The 22,424-nt window shown below is 39.9% G+C and overlaps 2 protein-coding genes across 2 annotated transcripts in view; one reads left to right on the plus strand and one right to left on the minus strand.

Annotated features, from left to right (window-relative positions):
* Positions 1-22,424, minus strand: part of LOC141642402 (F-box/LRR-repeat protein At1g55660-like) — a 97,137-nt gene that overhangs the window by 14,577 nt on the left and 60,136 nt on the right. The gene's annotated exons all lie outside the window — the stretch shown is intronic.
* Positions 19,391-21,771, plus strand: LOC141642400 (uncharacterized). Its single transcript, XM_074451186.1, has 2 exons — positions 19,391-20,385; positions 20,723-21,771. Exons 1-2 carry the CDS (start codon positions 19,579-19,581, stop codon positions 21,422-21,424), a joined length of 1,509 nt encoding a protein of 502 aa, XP_074307287.1. The 5' UTR covers positions 19,391-19,578; the 3' UTR covers positions 21,425-21,771.

The raw sequence follows: 22,424 nt of genomic DNA on the forward strand, positions 1-22,424 counted from the left end.
TGAACTATGCTGAACAGTAGCTTCTGTAAGTCGTGCGTTGGTCGATCGACCATGACGACCAGTCGATCGACCGCTTTAGCTGGTAGTTGGCTCCTAATTCTTCATAAAGTTGTCTTTCAGGCCTCAAAATGCGCACCAAGTTCGTTTCTTGTGTAACTACTTCATGTCAAATGCAATGCCTTGTACTCGGGGACAGATTTAGCTCAATTTCTACTCATTTCCGCATAAATCTGCAATATTACATAAAAATACGAAAGTAGACGAAATGGGGCAAATAGTAGCATAAACTACACAAATGAGCTCTGAAATGCGTGTAAAATAGGGCGTAAAACAACATATTTAGGACACGCATCACTAGGTCAGGGTTTACTGTGATTTATTAACTAATTGCGTCGACTCAATTAGACAAGAATAATTATAAGCATCGATTAACAACATAGGCCAAACTAGCATCAAACCTAATAATTCAGTTTACACTTCCCTTAAAATCATGGCTCCCCTATGTCTTAGCAAGAGACATTAGCTATGCATTATTATCGGGGTAGCAACAATCACACATAAGCAAGAGAGATTAAACATGATAACAAGAGCGATGGGAGATTAATAATAACAATTGCAAGATAAAGGAGAGAAAAGCAATAATAGAGCAAAATAAGATTAAGATTAAAGGAAGAATCAAAGTACCAATTACAAGTTGTAGGATCCAAGTAAAGGTTTCAAAGCAAGAGTATGAGAGAGTAAAGGGAGAGAGAGAATGTCGAAGTCTCAGAGAGAGGAAGAGCAGAAGTAAACGTAGTTCTTAACCTAGCTTATATCCTAATTACAAAGCCCATCTCATAAATAGGCAAACACACATATAGAAAGGAAAACCTCTCGATCGAGTGAAATGAAACTACTCGATCGAGGACAAATCTAGAAATTCCTCTCGATCGAACATAAATCTTGTTCGATCGAGTACTTCTCAAATCAACTAATTCGATCGAGCAACTGAACAGATCAATCAAGTGATTCTTCGATGGATGAAGCATTCGATCGACCAAATAGTTGGTCGATTGAGCTATATTGGCACACAAGACTCTTTGGCACCTTCCGAGGTCAGCTAACGCGTCTTTAGGTGATGGATTCCAAGCTCCGATTCCTTATTCTCCAAAATGCATGCAAATGAGACAAGTTTAGGCTCGGTTTTGTTCCTTTCTGGTCCCTACCTGCAATTTACACAAGACAAACCAAAGTAGACTATTCGGGGGTATTTGTAGCTAGATGCCACGTAAATAATACAGAAATGCGTGTAAAAATGAGGTAAAAACCTTATATAAAATACACGCATCAAATCTCCCCAAACCAAACCTTTGCTTGTCCCCAAGCAAACTATGAATGCGACTAAAGGCAACTAGTGGAACGGGACCAACTCATCGGCTACAAATCACCCACCCAAACCAGTTTAATGCAACAACTAACAAATTGGCAAATGGTAAGTGCAAACGAGTTAAATCAATGTTTCAAACTACTAAATCGTCGACCTTGAAAGACTCATGAATATCGGACTCTCATGGGTCGCTCCTCACTCAAATTAAGCACAGGGTGGGTATAAAAGTAGAAGATAGAAAGAAGTAAAGTCACTCACCTAACTCGACCTATAAGAACATGCATGCAGTTTAACATGAATAGAATCTCTACAACCATACATATGCATTTCAACCAACAAATGACCAAGACACATGCCGAGGACTTACATTTGGGTAAGTGAGGTAAAGGGTAAGAAGGGGCTATAATGAATCTGGAAGTGTGGAGTTAGCAGCCAAGCTAGCAACAACGGATCCAAACTAGAAACACATCCCAACTTCATACTCAATAAATCAATACAAATCGGTGCTATATTGCAGCACAAAACTCTCTAACCACCATAAAATTATTAACTCCCCATAAGATACAAATAGAACATGGGAGGTAAATCACAACATATTAAACTTTCAGCTCACGATTTTTCATAATTTTCTCTTTTCTTTTTCTTTCTTTTTCAATTCTTTTTTTTCGTTTTTTTTTCTTTCCAAATTTTCTTTCTTTCATTCCCTTCAACATTTCCACCAACTTCTCAAATCAGATATGCAACCAAAATGCAGTGAAAACATTCCAAACAACTACTAAATACTAGCTCGGCTAGGGTAGGCAAAATTACAGATTGTAGCTATACAGGACAAAATACGCAGTTTGGCTATGTGAGGCTCATGGGTAGAATGAAATAAAGAGAACTGCCTCTCCTAACATGTGTCACCAACCACAGACCGAATGCATACAGGTATCAAGAAGACTGAATTCATGCTTATGCAAATTGATGTTACATGCCTTATAGAGAGTACTACTCACATCCTATATGAAACTGGTCATGAATGTCACCAGTTTATTAAGCTCTAACCTTAGAATGTAATGTAGCTTGCCAATACATGAGTCAAGTCTATTCGTTCAGATAAGAGAGAAACAAAAACTCGTAGATTATGCACATTACCATGCCAACAAAATGTCAAGAATATGCAAGGTAAGGGTAAAGATTCGAGGTAGCGTCAAAGTTCAATCGTTCCGACTCGAAAAAAACATGAATTTTTTGAATTTTATGTGTTTTTTTTTTAATTAAAAACAACGATGCATGCGAAAATGAATAAACGTGCAAGCGGAAATGCAAGAAAACATGCAGACACAGATATGGATGCATACCTCCCCAAACCAAACCGTACAATGCCCTCATTGTACCAAAAATAGGGAAAGAAATGCAAACTCAAGAAAAAAGGATAGCGGGGGTCGGAAAACTTACAAGACAGCGTAAGGAGGGACCTCCCCAAACCGACCATGAACATGGGAGGTCATAGGTAGCCACACAGCTGCACAACAGGCGAAAGATGGAGGCTGGACCACGTAACTACTCGATCGAGCAGATCAGAGTGGTTCGATCGAGAATAATTAGTGCCAAAAGTGCTCGATCGAGAAGATGGGATACTCGATCGAGAGAAGTGGTTTTGCAGCATTTCGATCGAGAGCAGCAGAGGCTCGATCGAGTAAAGTTCCTAGCCAAAGTGTTCGATCGAGTAGAAAAACCACTCGATCGAACAAGGTCACCTGCAAAACGCATAAAAGAAGTACAGGAATAACAAGATACGCACAGTTTAGCGTTCAAAGTTTAACACACAGCATGAAAAGAAAAACAAGTTCAAACAAAAGTACAATAAAACAGTCCGGGTTGCCTCCCGAATAGCGCATGTTTAAGAGGTCCCGCACGACCTTTCTGGCTTCAATTAACTGGCTCATCAGGATTGTCGAAGTACAGGACTTCAACACGGTTGTCTGCATCATTTGCCTCCTGGTAATGCTTCACATACTGCCTATTTACCTTGAACCTATTTCCTTCAGAATTTTCTAGCTCCACGGACCTGAATTTAGTGACAGCTGTCACTGTATAAGGCCACTCCACCTGGACTTCAGCTTGCCAGGAAATAAACGCAGTCGGGCATTAAACAACAACACCTTCTGCCCGACATGAAACTCTCGAGGTATGATCCGTTTGTCGTGCCATCTCTTCGTCTTCTCTTTGTAGATGCGTGGGCTATCATAGGCATTTAGCCTAAACTCCTCCAGTTCATCTAGCTGCAATAAACGATTCTGACCACACAACTTAGGATCAAAGTTAAGTTCACGAATTGCCCACCAAGCTTTACATTCTAACTCAACAGGTAAATGACATGACTTCCCATAAACCAGCTGATATGGTGATGCACCAATCGGTGTTTTAAAGGCAGCCCGATATGCCCATAATGTGTCTTCCAATTTAAGACTCCAATCTTTCCGTGATTTAGAAACTACCTTAGCTAGGATCTCTTTAATCTCACGATTAGAGACCTCAACTTGACCACTAGTTTGGGGATGATACCCCAAACCACGCCGGTGTTGAACACCAACCTTAGACAAAATAGAAGTTAGTTTCTTTTCCTTAAAATGCATTCCCCCATCACTAATGACGACCCTAGAGACACCAAATCGGGGAAATATAATCTTTTAAACATTTTAATCACGGTCTTGGCATCACTATGGGGTGAAGCAATTGCCTCCACCCACTTAGACACATAATCTACAGCTACCAAGATATACCTGTTATTTTAGCTAGATGGGAAGGGTCCTTGGAAATCGATGCCCCAGACATCAAAAACCTCGACCTCTAGGATACCATTTTGTGGCATTTCATGTCTCTTCGAAATATTCCCGGAGCGTTGGCAAGCGTCACAAGCTGAAACAAAAGCCTTAGCATCAGCAAACAAAGTAGGCAAGTAAAAATCAGACTGAAGTACCTTAGCTACGGTACGCGATGGACCGTGGTGACCACCATAAGCGGATGAGTGACAGCCTTCCAAGATCACTCTGGTCTCCCACTGCGGAATACACCGTCTAGAGACCGTCTGCACACTCCTTAAATAAATAAGGGTCATCCCAGAAGTAATGCTTAGCGTTATAAATAAAACGCTTCCTCTGCTGATAAGAAAGGTCAGACGGCAGCGTGCCACTAACAACGTAGTTAGCTAAATCTGCATACCAAGGATCTTGGTTAATAATAGAAGACAGAACAGCAAATAAAGAATCATCAGGAAAAGAATCATCAATAGGTAAAGAATCTTGTCCCTCTTGCTGTGACAGTCGCGACAAATGATCAGCTACTACGTTCTCAATACCTTTCTTATCTTTTATCTGCAAATAAAACTCCTGAAGGAGGAGTATCCATCTAAACAACCGTGGTTTAGCTTCCTTCTTAGCGAGAAGGTGTCTCAGCGCTGCATGGTCAGTAAAAACAGTAACTTCTGACCCTATCAAATAAGAACGAAATTTCTCTAAAGCATAAACCACAACTAGCAGCTCTTTCTCAGTAGTGGTGTACTTCACTTGAGCCTCATCCAGAGTTCGGCTCGCATAGTAAATTGCATTTAAAGCGTTTTCTTTCCTTTGGCCTAGCATCGCGCCTAGTGCATAGTCACTAGCGTCACACATAATCTCGAATGGCAAATCCCAGTCGGGAGGCTGTATAATCGGCGCCGAAATCAAGGCCTGCTTTAACCTGTTAAAAGCAGAAAGACACTCATCAGTAAATACAAAAGGGGCATCCTTAAGCAACAGCTGTGTAAGTGGTTTAGCAATTTTTGAAAAGTCTTTGATAAACCGGCGATAAAAGCCAGCATGACCAAGGAAGCTCCTCACTCCTTTGACATTAACAGGAGGAGGTAATTGATGAATCACTTGCACCTTTGCTTTATAAACCTCAATACCCCTGTCAGAAACAAAGTGCCCTAAGACAACTCCCTCGTTGACCATAAAGTGGCACTTCTCCCAGTTAAGCACAAGGTTAACCTCAATGCAGCGCTGCAACACTTTATTAAGGTTAGACAGACAGTTAGCAAAGTCACTTCCATAGACACTGAAATCGTCCATGAAGACTTCCATAATAGACTCAATATACTCAGAAAATATCCCCATCATGCACCTTTGAAAGGTGGTAGGGGCATTACACAAACCAAAAGGCATCCTGCGATAAGCAAAAACACCCTGAGGACAAGTAAAAGTAGTCTTTTCCTAATCATCCGGATGAATAGGGATCTGGAAGAACCATGAGTACCCATCTAGATAACAGCAAAACTTATGAGAAGCTAACCTTTCTACCATTTGATCAATGAAAGGAAGGGGAAAGTGATCTTTCTTAGTGACGGCATTCAGCTGTCTGTAATCTATACACATCCGCCAGCCAGTTACTACTCTAGTAGGTATCAACTCATTTTTGTCATTCTTGACCACAGTAGTCCCTCCTTTCTTAGGAACCACCTGAACTGGACTCACCCACTTAGAATGACCAACAGAATAGATAATACATGCGTCAAGCAGCTTCATTACCTCAGCTATCACAACGTCTTGCATCTTCTGGTTCAGACGGCGCTGACCCTGTCTGCAAGGCCTGTGATCCTCCTCAAGCTCAATCCCGTGCATACAAATGTCGGGACTAATTCCCTTGATGTCGTCCAAAGAATAACCCATAGCTTTCCTGTTTTTCTTAAGCACATCTAACAAAGCGGTCAGCTGATCATTATCAAGTTTAGCACTAACAATGACTAGATATTGCTCTGTATCATCTAAGAAAGCATATTTAAGATGAGAAGGGAGAGGCTTACGCTCAGGTACCTTTACCTCTATGCAGGGGCGGACCCAGAATCTAATTTTTGGTGTAGAAATATTATAGAAGTCCGTCTCATTGTAGACGGCCACTATTCGTCTAAAGTTGAAGACGGATAGTGACCCTCTCACAAAATGTCAGTGGGAGGGCAAGTGGGGTATCCATTTTCCACCCACTTGCGTTATCCACTTACATTTTGTGAGAGGAACACTATCCGTCTTCAGCTTTAGACGAAGTGTCCGTCTACAACGAGGATTTGTGATATTATAAATATGAAAAATTGAACACTCTTGATTGTTTACTAATACAAATTATCCTCTTACAATCATCTTTTATAATTGGCAACTCGCGAACAAAACAACAATTCTTATATAAAACCATTTTATAGAAGAGTTACTCGGAACAAAAAATGGGAACAATTACGACTCCTTATGGAATAAGAGCATAAAAATTTTGAACAAAAAATAGAAACAAAAAAGACAACAACAAGACATAAAAAAATTTCTAACTTCTAATCATATTCCTTATTCCATAATAGGAAAAATATGATTAAAAAAAAGAATTGTGGAGTAATATATTGTAAATTGTGAAATACATTAAATATTATGACAGTTTCAATGCATAATCAAGGAGTGTGTTGGATATAGTGAGAGTCAGCCGTAAAAACCAAAGAAGAAGTAAAGTATTGGATCAAAGTAATGCAATTAATGGTGTAGCAAATTGTGGGTTTCTCTCAAAAATTTTGAGATTTGGTGTAGCATTTGCCACACCTAAGGTGACTGTGGGTCCGCCCCTGCCTCTATGGCGCAGAGAGTACTAATCATTTGTTCCACCCTCTCTCCTTCAGCGTCGGTGAGTTCACGCTTATCTAAAGCAGCTTCAAGCAAATCCAACACAGCGTCATTGTTATCTGGGTTATCTGCACACTCATCCAAAAGCATTAGAGCCTCTAGTGGATCCTTTATAAAAGAACCCGACCAGAAGTCATAGACAGACTTGTCAACAATATCAACAGAATAACATGTATCCTCTATCATTGGCCGAGCAAGAGTACTAGGCATACTAAAAGTAATCGCGTCATCCCCCACTGCAAGAGTCAAACGCCCTTGTTTGACATCAATGATGGCCCCAACTGTACATAATAATGGTCTTCCTAGTATAATTAGGGTCCGGGTATCCTCAGCTATATCTAAAACAATAAAGTCCACCGGTATAAAGAACTTGCCTACTTTCACAGGCACGTCCTCTAAGATACCCAAGGATCGTCTTACAGATCTATCACCCATCGGTAATGTAATGTTAGTCATTTTAAGGTGACCCATATTAAGCTTTTTGCAGATAGAAAAGGGCATGACACTGACACTGGCTCCTGAATCACAAAGAGCCTTGTCTATTACTTCATTGCCTATAGTACAGGTAATAGAGAAACTACCCGAGTCTTTCATTTTAGGCGGGGCTTTATTTAAAAGTAAATTACTAGACTCTTCCATAAATGCAACAGTCTCAAATTCACTAAGCTCTCTCTTACGCGTCACAATATCTTTCATAAATTTAGCGTAAGTAGGTACCTGGGTAATAAGTTCGGTAAAAGGGACAGTTACCTGGAGGTTCTTGACCACGTCCACAAACTTACCGTACTGTCGCTCTACCTTAACATCTTTTAGACGTCCTGGATAAGGAACCCTGGTACCAATGAGTGGACCCGCGACTTTCTCTTTACCTTTCGCATCACGTGACACCTCCACAGCAGGGGGAGAAGACACGGTAGCGGAATTAGATGTTGATTTTGAAGTCCCGCTGGTTCTGGTACTTAATCGAGCAGTTTCTTTACTCGATCGAACTGTTTCATCAGAAAAACCACTCGATCGAGGAATATGCACCTCTCGATCGAGTTCTTCAATTTCATCTTCTTTCGATCGAGTACCAGAATCACTCGATCGAGCAAAATTTCTTGCCAAGTCACTCGATCGAGAGGAACAAACTCCTCGATCGAAATCTTCAAATTGAGCACTTCTCGATCGAGTTGGCATTATACTCGATCGAGTACTGGGGGAGGCTAAATCACTCGATCGAGCTGTATTTTCACTCGATCGAGCTGCAGGATGATATTCATCAGGGATATCGTCTATTAGCTCTTCCAACTCGTTATCCGGGGTATCATCAGCTGTCACAACCCCGTCTTCCGGCATTTTTGGTCCATCATAAGTAAGACCGCTTCGGAGTTTAATGGCATGGATTGGGTCACATGGGGGTGGTTGATTCGCTTGATTTTGCGCGAGTGTTAGACGCGCAACTTGCTCTCTTAGCTCTACGATGGCGGTATCATTCTTTTCGGATTTCTTTCCAAGCTGTTGTGTTAAGTTAAATACCAAGGATTTTAAATATGCGATTTCCCCATTTGTAGGGGCCGAGTCAACTAGTTGTTGTGTCAGTGTAGATGGACTAGAGGTACTCGTTGAGGTCAAATCTTCGTATAACTTAGAGAATGGCACCCCTTGCTTAAATTTTTGATAAGCAAGGACGCGCTCTACATTCGCCATACAACCAATAGGGTCATGCCCCTCCATACCGCATCTACCACACACTATCTCATGCTCAGTAATAGCACAAACTTGTTCGTGCTCACCCATAGTCTGTATAATCTCCGGACTACCTAGCCTTCCACTAGGACTTTCCACCTCAGATATTGTCAACTCATTTACATATATACCTCCTCGAGGATTTCCATATTCGGCAACATGAATGGCCATTTCTTCAATAAAATGCCACCCTTGATCATCCTCCACATTTTTCTGGAATCTCCCCTTGGCCGCATTATCAAGAATAGCTCTCTGGTCCGGATACAACCCGTTGTAGAATTGAGTACATAAGAACCAGCGCTTAACGCCATGATGAGGTACAGATCGGACGAGCTTCTTGAACCTAGTCCAAGCCCCATTCAAGTCTTCAGTAGGTAGTTGCTCAAATGCAGTAATTTGAGCTCTCAATGCATTAGTGCGTTGTGGTGGGAAATATCGTCTGTAAAAAGCTAAGGCAAGGGAATTCCAGTCAATCACACCGGCAGCTTCCCTATCCAAATCTCTCAACCATTCCCGGACATCATCAGTCAAGGAGAAAGGGAAAACGACTCCCTTAACTCTATCTTGCGTAACCCCAGTAGCTAGAGGGATGGTGAAGCAGTATTCTGTAAATAGCTCTATATGCTTGCAAGGATCCTCTCCAGGTACCCCCTGAAGAGATTTCTCTCAACCAGCTGTATGTAAGAGGGGCGGATTCCAAAGGTCCCCGAATCAGTGGTGGGTAACAGGAAACATTTAGGAAGGGAATCCACCGTAGGCTCTGAATGACTGGCTATATTCGGCATCCTAGCAGATAGAATTTACAGCAAGGCAGGTACGACAGTGTTCTCTTCTAGAACAGATATCCTGCAAAACTAATTAAGAACTTGCAAAAATATGAGATCAATATCAAGGAATAAATTCCTTGAGATGAGAGACAAACTTAATAAAAACAACAAAATTACGCCACCTCCCCGGCAACGGCGCCAAAATTTGATACCTTCGTCAGGTACCAAAAATAAAACCTAGATACACTAACAAAAGCTAGCAGTAAGTATGGTCGATCTCCACAGGGAGATGGGAAAATGTCAGCTTAAACTAAGTCTGCCAAGGTAACCAGTTTCTGGGGGTTTGAATTGTTTGATCTAATCTAATGAGATCAGGGAAGAGGAATAAAGCAAGAGAGTTGAAATTAAACAAACAGGGAGAAAATAGCTAAGACAGTCGGTTCGCCATGATTTTCTAGTCATGCAATCTAGGTCTCAGGTCAATGCGGGTGTGATCTATGGGGCAATGAATATCTCCTTCCGGTCTCAATTCGCCCTAAAACACAAATAGCTTAGCTTTCGCCCTCGCTTAAGTGCCCTAATGTTCGCTACGAGTCTCACCATTTCCAATCTTCCGATCTAGGTCAGGGTTTACTGTGATTTATTAACTAATTGCGTTGAATCAATTAGACAAGAACAATTATAAGCAGCGATTAACAACATAGGCCAAACTAGCATCAAACCTAATAATTCAGTTTACACTTCCCTTAAAATCATGGCTCCCCTATGTCTTAGCAAGAGAGATTAGCTATGCATTATTATCAGGGTAGCAACAATCACACATAAGCAAGAGAGATTAAACATGATAACAAGAGCGATGAGAGATTAATAATAACAATTGCAAGATAAAGGAGAGAAAAGCAATAATAGAGCAAAATAAGATTAAGATTAAAGGAAGAATCAAAGTACTGATTACAAGTTGTAGGATCCAAGTAAAGGTTTCAAATCAAGAGTATGAGAGAGTAAAGGGAGAGAGAGAATGTCGAAGTCTCAGAGAGAGGAAGAGCAGAAGTAAACGTAGTTCTTAACCTAGCTTATATTCTAATTACAAAGCCCATCTCGGAAATAGGCAAACACACGTATAGAAAGGAAAACCTCTCGATCGAGTGAAATGAAACCACTCGATCGAGGACAAATCTAGAAATTCCTCTCGATCGAACAGAAATCTTGTTCGATCGAGTACTTCTCAAATCAGCCAATTCGATCGAGCAACTGAACAGATCGATCGAGTGATTCTTCGATGGATAAAGCATTTGATCGACCAAATAGTTGGTCGATCGAGCTATATTGGCATATAGGACTCTTTGGCACCTTCCGAGGTCAGCTCACGCGTCTTTAGGTGATCGATTCCAAGCTCCGATTCCTTATTCTCCAAAATGCATGCAAATGAGACAAGTTTAGGCTCGATTTTGTTTCTTTCTGGTCCGTACCTGCAATTTACACAAGACAAACCAAAGTAGACTATTCGGGGGTATTTGTAGCTAAATGCCACGTAAATAATACAGAAATGCGTGTAAAAATGAGGTAAAAACCTTATATAAAATACACACATCAACTGCTCACCATAGGGGATCACGGCAGACACAACAAAAGTAAACAAGAAGACAAACTACACAAGGTCAGTAACTGAATGAACACACCAACCACTGACACTACAATACAAACATAAAGAACACACACACACACAAGCCACATCTCCTCCAACCAAACACCGTCACCGACTTTCCACCGGACCAGCCCTTCCAGCGGGGGATCGCAGCCGTACCCACCAAATCTCCACTCATCATACCGAGCGATAACCCTGTCCCATTAATGTGACACCCCCATACTCCAAGTGCCTTACCAGGACCACTCAGGTATAAAGATGTCACCATCTCGGTTTTCCAAGGCAATGATAATCATAAGACAATAACGAAACAACATTTAAATAGTATAAGTTTAGTGAATACAATCCAAAACCAACTGATAGAAATACGGTTACATGTTCTTAAACCAAAAGTCTAACAACTAATCAAAATGTCTGGCAAACTACTCAAACTACAGCGGAAGACTCTATCATCTTGTGGCGACACATCCCAGCTAGCCCATATGCCTCGACTCATACCTGCTCAACAACTGCTCACCATCCCCGAATGGATCACCACAGTTTTTAAAACATTTAAACGGGGTCAGTACTAATCACACAATTATATATACAGTTACTATAAGACAGAAACCAACACATCTCAATCGTCATATAACCTAAACTCAATAATCACTCCTCATCACTGACTACACACTAAAGTGTGTAGTCCTGCCAGAGTATGTAATACTACGGTTTTATGAGTCTCTGGGTACTCTATCGAGTAGGCCTTACTCTGTCGAGTAAGGGTGTGTTGCGTTTTAAAAACAGTTTTTGACCTGTTGAGTACTCGATCGAGTAACCTTGATACTCGATCGAGTAAGGGGGCACTCGATCGAGTACCTCAGCTACTCGATCGAGTAAGTGTGTTTTACGGGGTTGTTTTATCGGGTTTTGCGAATAACGCGAGTTTAATATAAAAGGTTTCCGTCAGTTTCTTTAATCACTTTTATCCTTTCTAAACCTTTCAAAAGAAAAAGGAGTTACGTAGTTCTCTCTCGTTGCGTTGTTGGCAAATCCCCAAGGCTAGGAGTGTCGGATCATCTCGTTCTTTGCATCATAGTGTTCCTTGCGTCAAGGGTAAGATCTACATACCAATTTTATAGTATTTCGTTAAGTTTCGTTAAACCCTAATTTTGGGAATTTGTGTTAGTTTTGTGATTGTTAGTAATTATGTGATTATATGTTAGGAGGAGGATTCGTAGAAGAGGATTTTTGATACAGCTGTTGAGACCGTCTGATTGTGTTGCTGTTCCAGGTAGGGTTTCCCTACTCAGTATTAGTCCCATAATGAGATGTTGATGTGTTGTGATTGTTGAATAATATTGTAATTGTATTGTGACGGTTGTTGATTGTGATTGTTTGTCTCTGGTTCTCGAGATGCGTTCTCGGCTGAGTGGAGTCACTTGCGGGAGTGGCTTCACGCCCTAGTTTCGCAATTCGTGGAACCCGCCACGGAAGGGGATGTGCACATTAATGGGACAGGGTTATCGCTCGGTATGATGAGCGGGGATTTGGTGGGTACGGCTGCGGTCCCCCACTGGCAGCGCTGGTCCAGTGGACAGTCGGTGACGGAGATTGATTGGAGTGGGTGATTGTGTGTGACTGCTTGAGCTGTGTTGATTACTGTATTGTTGGTTTATATATATTGTGTGATTAGTACTGACCCCGTTTAATGTTTTAAAAACTGTGGTGATCCATTCGGGGGTGGTGAGCAGTTATTGAGCAGGTATGAGACGATGCGTATGGGATAGCTGGGATGAGTCACCACGCTGCAGTTTAGAAGTCTTCCGTTGTGTCTGTCGCTTGATAGCATTTTGATATTAGATAGTTTTGAGAGCTTGTATTTCCTTTTATCAGTTTTGGTTTGAACATGTAATCACTTAAACTATAATTACTTTTAAAGCACGTTTCTTTATTGTCTTATGATATTCATTGCCTCGGGTAACCGAGATGGTAGCACTTCCATGCCTTAAGTGGTCCTGGTAAGGCACTTGGAGTATGGGGGTGTTACATAGTACCCGCCGCAACAGGTTACTCCACTCCGCCAGTGGGGGACCGCAACCGTTCCCACCTAAGCCTCGCTCATACCGTAAAGCGAATAACCCAAATCCATTAATGTGCACATCCCTTCTGTGGCGGGTTCCACAGAAGGCGAATAATGGGCGTGAAGCCACTCCCGCAAGTGACCCCACTCAGCCAGGGACGCACCCCGAAAACCACAGACAGATACAATAAATCACAACTATCAACAGTAACCAATTCCAACAACCGTCACAATACAAATAAGATATTATACAACAATCACAACCAACAACCAACACATTATGTGACTAATACTGAGTAGGGAAACCCTACCTGGATTGCAACACACGCAGACGATCTCAACAGTTGTAATCAAAAAGCCTCCTCTACGAATCCTCCTCCTAACACATCATCACATAATCACTAAACATACAAAAACTAACACAAATCCCCAAACCCCCAAATTAGGGTTTAACCAAACTTGACGAAATACTATAAAATTAGTACGTAGATCTTACCCTCGACGCAAGGATCGCAAGGATGTAAAGAACGATGGAATCCGACCTCTCAAGCTCCGGGATTTGTCAATAACACGGATGAATGCGAAGAACGTAACTTGAATCTCTTTTCAATGTAATTAGGTTTGTAAAAGTGTATTATGAAGATGACGGAAAGGTTTATATACTAATCCGTGTTATTAACAAAACCCGACAAATCATCACCCGTAAACCGAGCAACTCGATCGAGTAGCTGTCATACTCGATCGAGTGCCACTTACTCGATCGAGTACCCTACAGACAGAACACTATTTTAAAAACCAAAACACCCTTACTCGACAGAGTACCCAGAGACTCATAAAACCGTAGTATTACAATTAATGTGCACATCCCTTCCCGTGGCGGGTTCCACGGAGGGCGAAACTAGGGCGTGAAGCCACTCCCGCAAGTGACTCCACTCAGCCGAGGACGCACCTCGAGAACCAGAGACAAGCAACCACAATCATCTATACCACAACAACGGTAATCAACACAACACAACACCAACTAATTACTACAACCAATCAACCATATCGACACAACAATAATCAACCCACAACAAAAGACCCACTAAACAACTAACAGTACTGACTAGGCGAACCTATCTTTAGCGCACCGCAGCGATTCCACTCCTGATCACAAGATGTCAAACAACCACGCAACACACCTATACAAACAGTACAATCATCTATCACAACCACTACAACCCTAACTGAAAACAACAACGGCAATGATGATGACGATGACATACCTAAGCATAGCTAAACAGTACAAGGAACTATGGTGAAGGGAAGAAGAAGAGGCGACATTTAGGTTTAGAGAAGTGAGGCGAAAATGATTTGCGGATATGCGAAACACGATATATAATTCCTCGCTGTAAACACGCTACTCGATCGAGTAACTAACTTACTCGATCGAGTGGCCCTTACTCGATCGAGCCTCCCAGCTACTCGATCGAGTAGCCTCGACTAGATCGAGTACCACTTATCCCAAAGCTTACCACTTCACAAGTCATCGCTCGCAAGGTTTCCAAAGGTCGGGGCTAGTCACCAAGGTCGGTCAACGCCGGTCAACGGGTCCCTAAAAGGACGGGTATTACAATTTAAGCATTGATTGTCATTACGTTACGGATAAACAACATGAGGGGTTTTTGCTCACTCAACATGTTCGTTCTGGTTTTCAAATTGCAGACATCATGACAAAACCACTTGGAGCAGATCAACACAAATTCTTATCTCTCAAGCTAGGTCTTGTATTCAACCCAAGTCCAGCTTGAAGGGGTGTATTGATTATATAAGCAAGTCAGTTAGAGTATAATGAGAGCAGTTAGAGTTAGTTAGGCGGTTACTAGTGTACAACTGTCAGTATAAAGTTGTTACATTAGTTAGTTAGGCCGTTGCACTCGACTATATATACTCCCTGTATCTCAAGCTGTAAATCACAAGTTCATAATTCAATTCATTCAATATCAAAAGCAATCATGTTATTGCATATTCATCATATTTGATAGTGACAATATTTTCAAACTATATTTATTTGTCGCATTCTAGTGATATTAACCCGTGACCATCCATAGAGCACTATCGAACCAAAATCTAATATATCGTTATTTTTCACTATTCATAGTATAAGACTCGTGACTATTCTGCTAGTCCCCTAGTCTCCGCTACTACTTCTAGAGTTCTAGTTATCCAACCATTAATCAATTGTACGAAACTATACAATAAACTCTCCTTTCGTACCCTCCTTTTTGGCCTGTACGTAATTATTTTTAACTTGTTTTGTTTATGAAATGTATTCTTAAAAATCAACAAGTCATTCAAATGAAATATATATAGATTACCCAAGTCGAGACGGAAGCAGAGGGTAGATTCGAGTAGTTGCTCATGGAAACTTCGTTAGGCGGCCACTTCGATGGGTCTTGCCTATGATGTGGTGGTGAGTAGGAGACGGGGGAATGTGTGCCGGTCTGAATCGGGTTATAACCACCACCCTCCATCTTTTTATATATATTAGAGAGAAAAGAGAATGCAAAGGAATGAGGTAAAAGAATGGCGGAACTAACTTGTATATATAGAGGCATATATCAACTTCATTAATGATGGAGAACAAAGATAAATTAATTAATAGACATGTGATAATATTATGTTTTAAGAGTAATAATGACCTTTACTAACAAATTGCGGCAAAAATGCTAATCATTTTTTATATCTACCAATTTTCCCTTTCGATTTGTCACAACTTCGGAGACATTTTTATATTACGACTATATGTTATAGACGCCTTGCTTATTGTCCCATTTCTCCAACTGTTAATGTTGTTTGAAACAAGCCTTGTTACAAGAACGACTGTGTTTTAATTGGCATTCAATTTTTAAATTCAACTTCATTTTTCTAGTTCTTAAGCTTGAGAGCATGATTTTTTTCATAAAATAGTTGAATCCAGCACTTGAACACACACCTCTATCAGATATTTCTAACCAAGACCCCGAACAAGTAATCAAGTATGTTTGAGTATCTTAAACAAAAACGATTGCTTGGTGGCGCCTCATTACATCCATCAAGTCAACAAGGATTTTTCACCAGTATAGAAAAACATATAATTTCACTTTTAAATTTGTGTAAACTTGATGAAGAGATTAGAGGCTTAGAGCATAAAAACCTCTCATTTTCACTATCTAATCTGTAATAAATTACTGCTACATAATTTAATGACTACTGCAGAATCCTTAGCTTTCGATTTTCCTTAAGTAGTCAAATTTACTTTGAGGACCATTTAGTAAATCCTGCAAGTATATTTGTAAAGCAAATACATTGCGTCTTATTGACCCTCACATTTTTTGGTTTCATGGACTTAAATTTTTTGAATCTTTTCGAAACATGGGGACCTTAGGAGCTAGGGTTAAACCCACTTGAAAAGCCTTCGGTGTTGATTCGGTTAAAGTATGGCTTGAACTTGGTTCAAGTGTTTAACCAGGCTTGAGTCTGAGCTATAGTAAAGCGTGACGCCGTGACCAAATATGAGCTGATCCCGAGCTCATCAAGGCGTAGTTGGAAAGCTTGTTAGGGTTTTTTTGTAAAGTATATTTTTAGTATTTTTTACATATTTAAATTATTTATTTCTAACAATGTTATTTTTAAGGAAAAATTAATAGAAATAATCCAATCTATGGACCGTATTGTACTATTAATCACTTGGTTTCAAATTTCGTCAGCAACAAAATCACCCATATGACCCTTTACACCAATGAGTAGCCCTGTCAAAATATGACCCAACCCGACCCGACCCGATTTTTTAGGGTAAAAAATCTGTAAATCTTAATCTGCGGCCAGAAATAAACCGTTATTTTAGGCTCGAAATCCGACTCGATCCGTTTGACCCGATGGGTCAATGATAAATCAAGAATACTATTAAAATATTAATCTTTTTACATTATATTTGAAATAATAAATATTAAAATAATTATTTTGATATTTAAATTAAAAAATTAATTTACAAAATTATTAAAATAATTTTGTTTCTATAAATTTCTTAACATAAGTATTATAAATAATGAATATAATCATATTATTAATATTAAAAAGTAAGGTTTTCAGCCTAGAAAATGAAAAAATAAAAGATGTTATAATTTTTTGTTATGAACCTCACCCGAACCGTATTTAACCTGACCTGTCCGACCCGTTTGACAGGTCTACGACTATTAGTGTGATAAATAATGTATGATGTGTAGAGCTGGCAAGCCTGGCCCGACCCAATATAACCCGAGAATTTTGTGACCCAAAACCGACACAGCCCGACCCGATGACGACCTGTAACCTGACAGGACCGGATAATCAGTGACCAGATCCCGACACAGTACCGACCCGAGTAAATTGATGCCCCGACAATTATTAAGCTTAATATTGATCAAAATGAGAGTGATTTAGTATTTCAATTGATACAATTGGCTTAGTAATGAAGTAACTACACTAAATAATGGTCTAAAAAATAATTTTAATAGACAAAAATTAAAGTAATGCGATAAAATCGCTAGACCCGATAGTGACCCCGACCCAAACCCAACCCGACACATCATTTGACCTGAAATGACCCAACCCGATCACGATCTGAACCCAACCCAAAATGGTATGCTGACCCGATATGACTTGAATCCGATATAACTCGACCTGGCTTGACCCAACCCAAACCCGACCCAACTGACCCGATTGCCACCTCTAAATTGATGTCTACCTAAATAAATACTCCCCCCATTCAAACCAAATGTTACATTTGACTTTATTACGCTTGCCGAGGCGCGTTTTGAAACGTGAATATCCTTAGTTACACATTATTAAAAATTATAAAAACTTGATATGCTTATAGCATTCATGACCCTGAATCAAACAAGATCTCGCATGACCATGTTTTCTTTTATACATTACTAATAATAACAAAGATTTTCTACAATCATGAATAGTACCAAAAAGTCAAATGTAATCTTTGGTTTGGATGGGAGGGAGTAACTTCAAGAAGATAGTGAGTTATTGGGCCGGGCTTGAAGTGGGCATTAGTATCTTCCTGATGAACCTCATTTTCGGCGGATAATTCGGTCCAATTTGATACAAGTATGCAAAATCGCCATTACAATCATAAACTAGAAAGTACCAATGGTTTATTCTTTGGTGTTTTTCTCGTTTGCCATCAGTGACCATTTTAGCATAGTCCTTCCGTCTTAATCGTTTGTTTACCTATAAAATACTCCTCACAAACAATAAAAAAACGTAATTTATTTTCGCAGTACGTTTTTTACTCATTACAATACTTTTTGGACAATATTTTCCATTTTGATACCCTTGACTAAAAAACTCACCAAACTAATTCTCTCAAATTCCAACAATTAAAACTCTCAAAATCAACCAAATATCTTTCATTCTAATCCTTAATTTAAATGTAAACAAGGATTTGACTATTTGAATGCAATTTATAGAACAAATTCTTCCATATTTTTTGGTAATTTATTTTATTGTGGGATTTGGTGGTTTATTAGGGTTTTGGTTTGATTGTTGGCTGATAGGCCAGAACAACGTTGATAAAGTCGACGGCATGCCGAAGAACCAAGCACAAGACAAGCAAGAACTAGTAGTATACTAGTATGGACCTTTCCCGTCCGTCATACGCAACAATAGAATTGATCTCATCAACAAATCTATTATATGCATGTTCGTAAATCTTAACTGAAATGAAGCAAATACAGTTGAACATGTCATGGTTACGGTGAGCTCTAGGTTAGCAAAAGTAAATGGACTATGAATCCTCTTTCACATTGTTTGGTTCTTAGTTTTTAATTAATGTAGTACAAATGCAGTACTTGTATTTCGCAAACAACATTATTCAAAGTAGTACAATAGGATGATAAACCACCTCCCTTAATGTTTTGTTTATTAATCACATGGTGGGTGAAATTAGAGGATTATGGGTAAATGAAATAGAGATTAGAGGGAAAAGATTAGAGAGAAGTTAGAGAAAGAAAAATGGGAGAAGAAATGAGAGGGATATAATCGTCGATAGTGTACTGTAATGAGTAAAATATGTATTGCGAAAATCAACACCCAAAAAAAAGGAAACGAATTAATGGGATGGAGGGAGTATTAACAACCACTTTACTTTCAAACACAAAGCAATTAAATAACGACTTATTATAAAACCGTCACTTATCAAACCCAGTCCGGGTCCTCTTAACAACATAAAAACCCTAAAATTTTCAAATCCTTTATTTCTTCCCGAAAATTAGCCTGTACACAAATAATCAAAGGGGCGAGTGAGTGAAAATCAAGACAAGATGGAAACCCTACAACTTTCGTTTCTACCAGCAACATCACATGCAGTAGCTCAAAAATCAGCCTGTACACAAATCCCCTCTAGTTCATCGTTATCGCTATCGTTATCGTGTCGAAGAGCAAATCATAGCATTATTGCTAGTAGGTGTAGTTCAAAAAATTCAATTGTCATTTCTGAGCGGCTTAACAATACAGCCACTCCCTGGCTAATGCTACCCTCAGTTTCGGACGAAACAACGGGCGACAAACTAGACTGCTTCTACAGCCTGGCTGATGGTCAAACTGTGAGACTTAACAGAAAAAAGACCCTACAAGTTCCCGATACAGCCACGTGTATCGCTTCGACAATGGGATGGTTAGGTTATGTTGATGCCAAGGACGGTAGAGTCTACTTGTCCAACCCATTTCTCAAAGACGTTGTAGAGCTGCCTTCTTTGGAGACGTTACCTTTGGTTCTCGGTGTGAGACGAGATCCGATTACAAATGACATTCTTCATTTCAATGTACGTGTTTCTGATTACGACACCCATTGGGACAGATCTGAGCTTGATCCTTATTATTTGGTAAAGCCTGAAGACATGATTTACCATCTATCGAATTTGTCTCTTTCGTCTGCTGACCCTCGCGGTTGTGACTGTGTCGTCATGGCTCTTCAGGGAGATGGTTACAGGCGACTCGCTTATTGTCCCATTTCTCGAAAGTTTACACATGATACTGATTTTGATGGGCTGGCCCATCAATTTGATCCGAATTGTTGGACGGGGCTCCAAGAGGATTATGTCCACTTCCCGGGTTTGGCATACAACCAGGTGAATTTTTTGGCAAATTAGTGTTTTTTTTTTTTTTAAAAAACCGTCGCCTTCAAACACTGATGACAGCCTATTCTATAGATGAATAACCACTAAAGCCGCTAAGAAAGTTAGCGGCTTCCCTATTTCTCTATTTTTCATAAGCTTATGGCATTTATTACCTGAAAAATGACAAGGAGACAAAGCCGCTAAGAAACTTAGCGGCTTTGCCTAAAAATTGGAAAAAAAAAATGAAAGTGATGACGTGGACACCATTGGGGCAAAATAGTTTCGAATGAACCCCAATTTCCTAATTATTTTGCTAATAAACTCCAATTTGCCAAAAAATTCCAACCAGGTGGTGTACGATACGCGTCGAAGCCTGTTCTATGCCATGTTTGATGAAAGTGGGATCCTGGCTTTCGATGTCTTAAGTGACAGGGGGCGGAGGTCTAAGATGGTGTTTAATATTCGTAAAGAGAACCTTGTTTATCGGCTCAAGCGTGAATTCGAGGAACAAGGGAGTGAGGCCTTGAAGGATTTGAGAAACAGGTGCAAGACGAGATATTACCTTGTATGCCTCGAGAATGGCGACCTTTTGTTAATTGCAAGGCACTATGAAATCCCAAAGGGGTTTATCCTGTGTAGTGTTCCTCACAAGACGCTTCATTTCGATGTGTTTAGAGTAGTTTATTCAGGCAATTTAGAGCCTGTCACATGTCTCAACAACGATCGAGCCATTTTCATCGGTTTTAATCAGTCCTTCTGTATAAGAGCTAGTTCATCCCCGGGAATTAAACCCAACTGTATCTATTTTACAGACGATGTTAGCAGTGGCAATTATAATGTGCATTCGCGCAACCAATGGGGTCACGATATGGGTATATTTGATATGGAGGATGGCAACGTTACTCCTTTTTATCCGTACCAAGACGAACAAGAGGAGAAGAAGGTGCCACTATCAACACCCCTCTTCTGGGTTGCGCCACTCTTATCCGACATTTGGTACTTGGCTCGTGAACAGGGTCTGGATGAAGATAAGCTCGCTGAATTGGGCTAATTTAGTACCTCCTCAATTTTCATATCGTCTGCAATTGCCCCAATTCGTTTATGTTTTACTTAATTTTTAGCAGGCTTTTCGGGCCTTTACTTAATCAGTTGTTAAACTTAAGCCTTGTTACAAGAACAATTGTGTTTAAATCGGAAGCATTCGTTTTTTTACTTCTTAAACAAAAACCGATTGTTTTTAACAAAGGGTCTAGACTCTAGAATATGCTCATGACCCTAAAGATTTTTCACCAAAACCTCTCATTTTCACCATCTGATAAGCTGTAATAAAATTATTGATATTGTTTGCAGAATGACATAGTGCATGGACTAGGGCACGAATCCTTAGCTTTCTAATTACCTTAAATAGTCAATTTTACTTTTGAGGACCATCTACTATATGCAAAAACATTGACTAGTGCAGGAATCCTAAGCTTTCTAATTACCTTAAATACTGTAAATGATGTAATAAAATAAATGGTCTGGAAGATGCTTATTTTCACCATCTGATATGCTGTAATAAAAATACTCATATTGTTTGCAGAAAACAAATTCTCATTATAGACGGACACTATCCGTCTATACGTATAGACGGATACCATTTCCTCTCACAAAATACTCATTTGCCATAAAGTGGGAAGCACATGGGGGTGCCCCACCTTATCCCCCTACCCATTTTATTAGAGGTCTTTACCCGTCTGTTCGCCCTACCCGTCTATACCAAGACCTATTGTTTGCAGAATGACAGTGCATGAGACTAGTGCAGAATCCTTAGCTTTCTAATTACCTTCAATAGTCGAATTTACTTTGAGGACCATTTTCTATATTTGTAAAAGCAAATACATTGGCACTTAAATTTTGGATCTTTGTGAAACATGGGGACCTTTAGGACCTATAGTTCGGTCAATGTTCGTCTTGTTGAGAATTCAATTAATATTTCTTGGTCTTAAACTCTTGACTCTGACGAAATTAATGTCATTTGGAAATGAAGGTGCACATGCATAATCTTGAAC

Source organism: Silene latifolia, chromosome 2, assembly GCF_048544455.1.
Source record: "Silene latifolia isolate original U9 population chromosome 2, ASM4854445v1, whole genome shotgun sequence".
Taxonomy (NCBI): Eukaryota; Viridiplantae; Streptophyta; class Magnoliopsida; order Caryophyllales; family Caryophyllaceae; genus Silene; species Silene latifolia.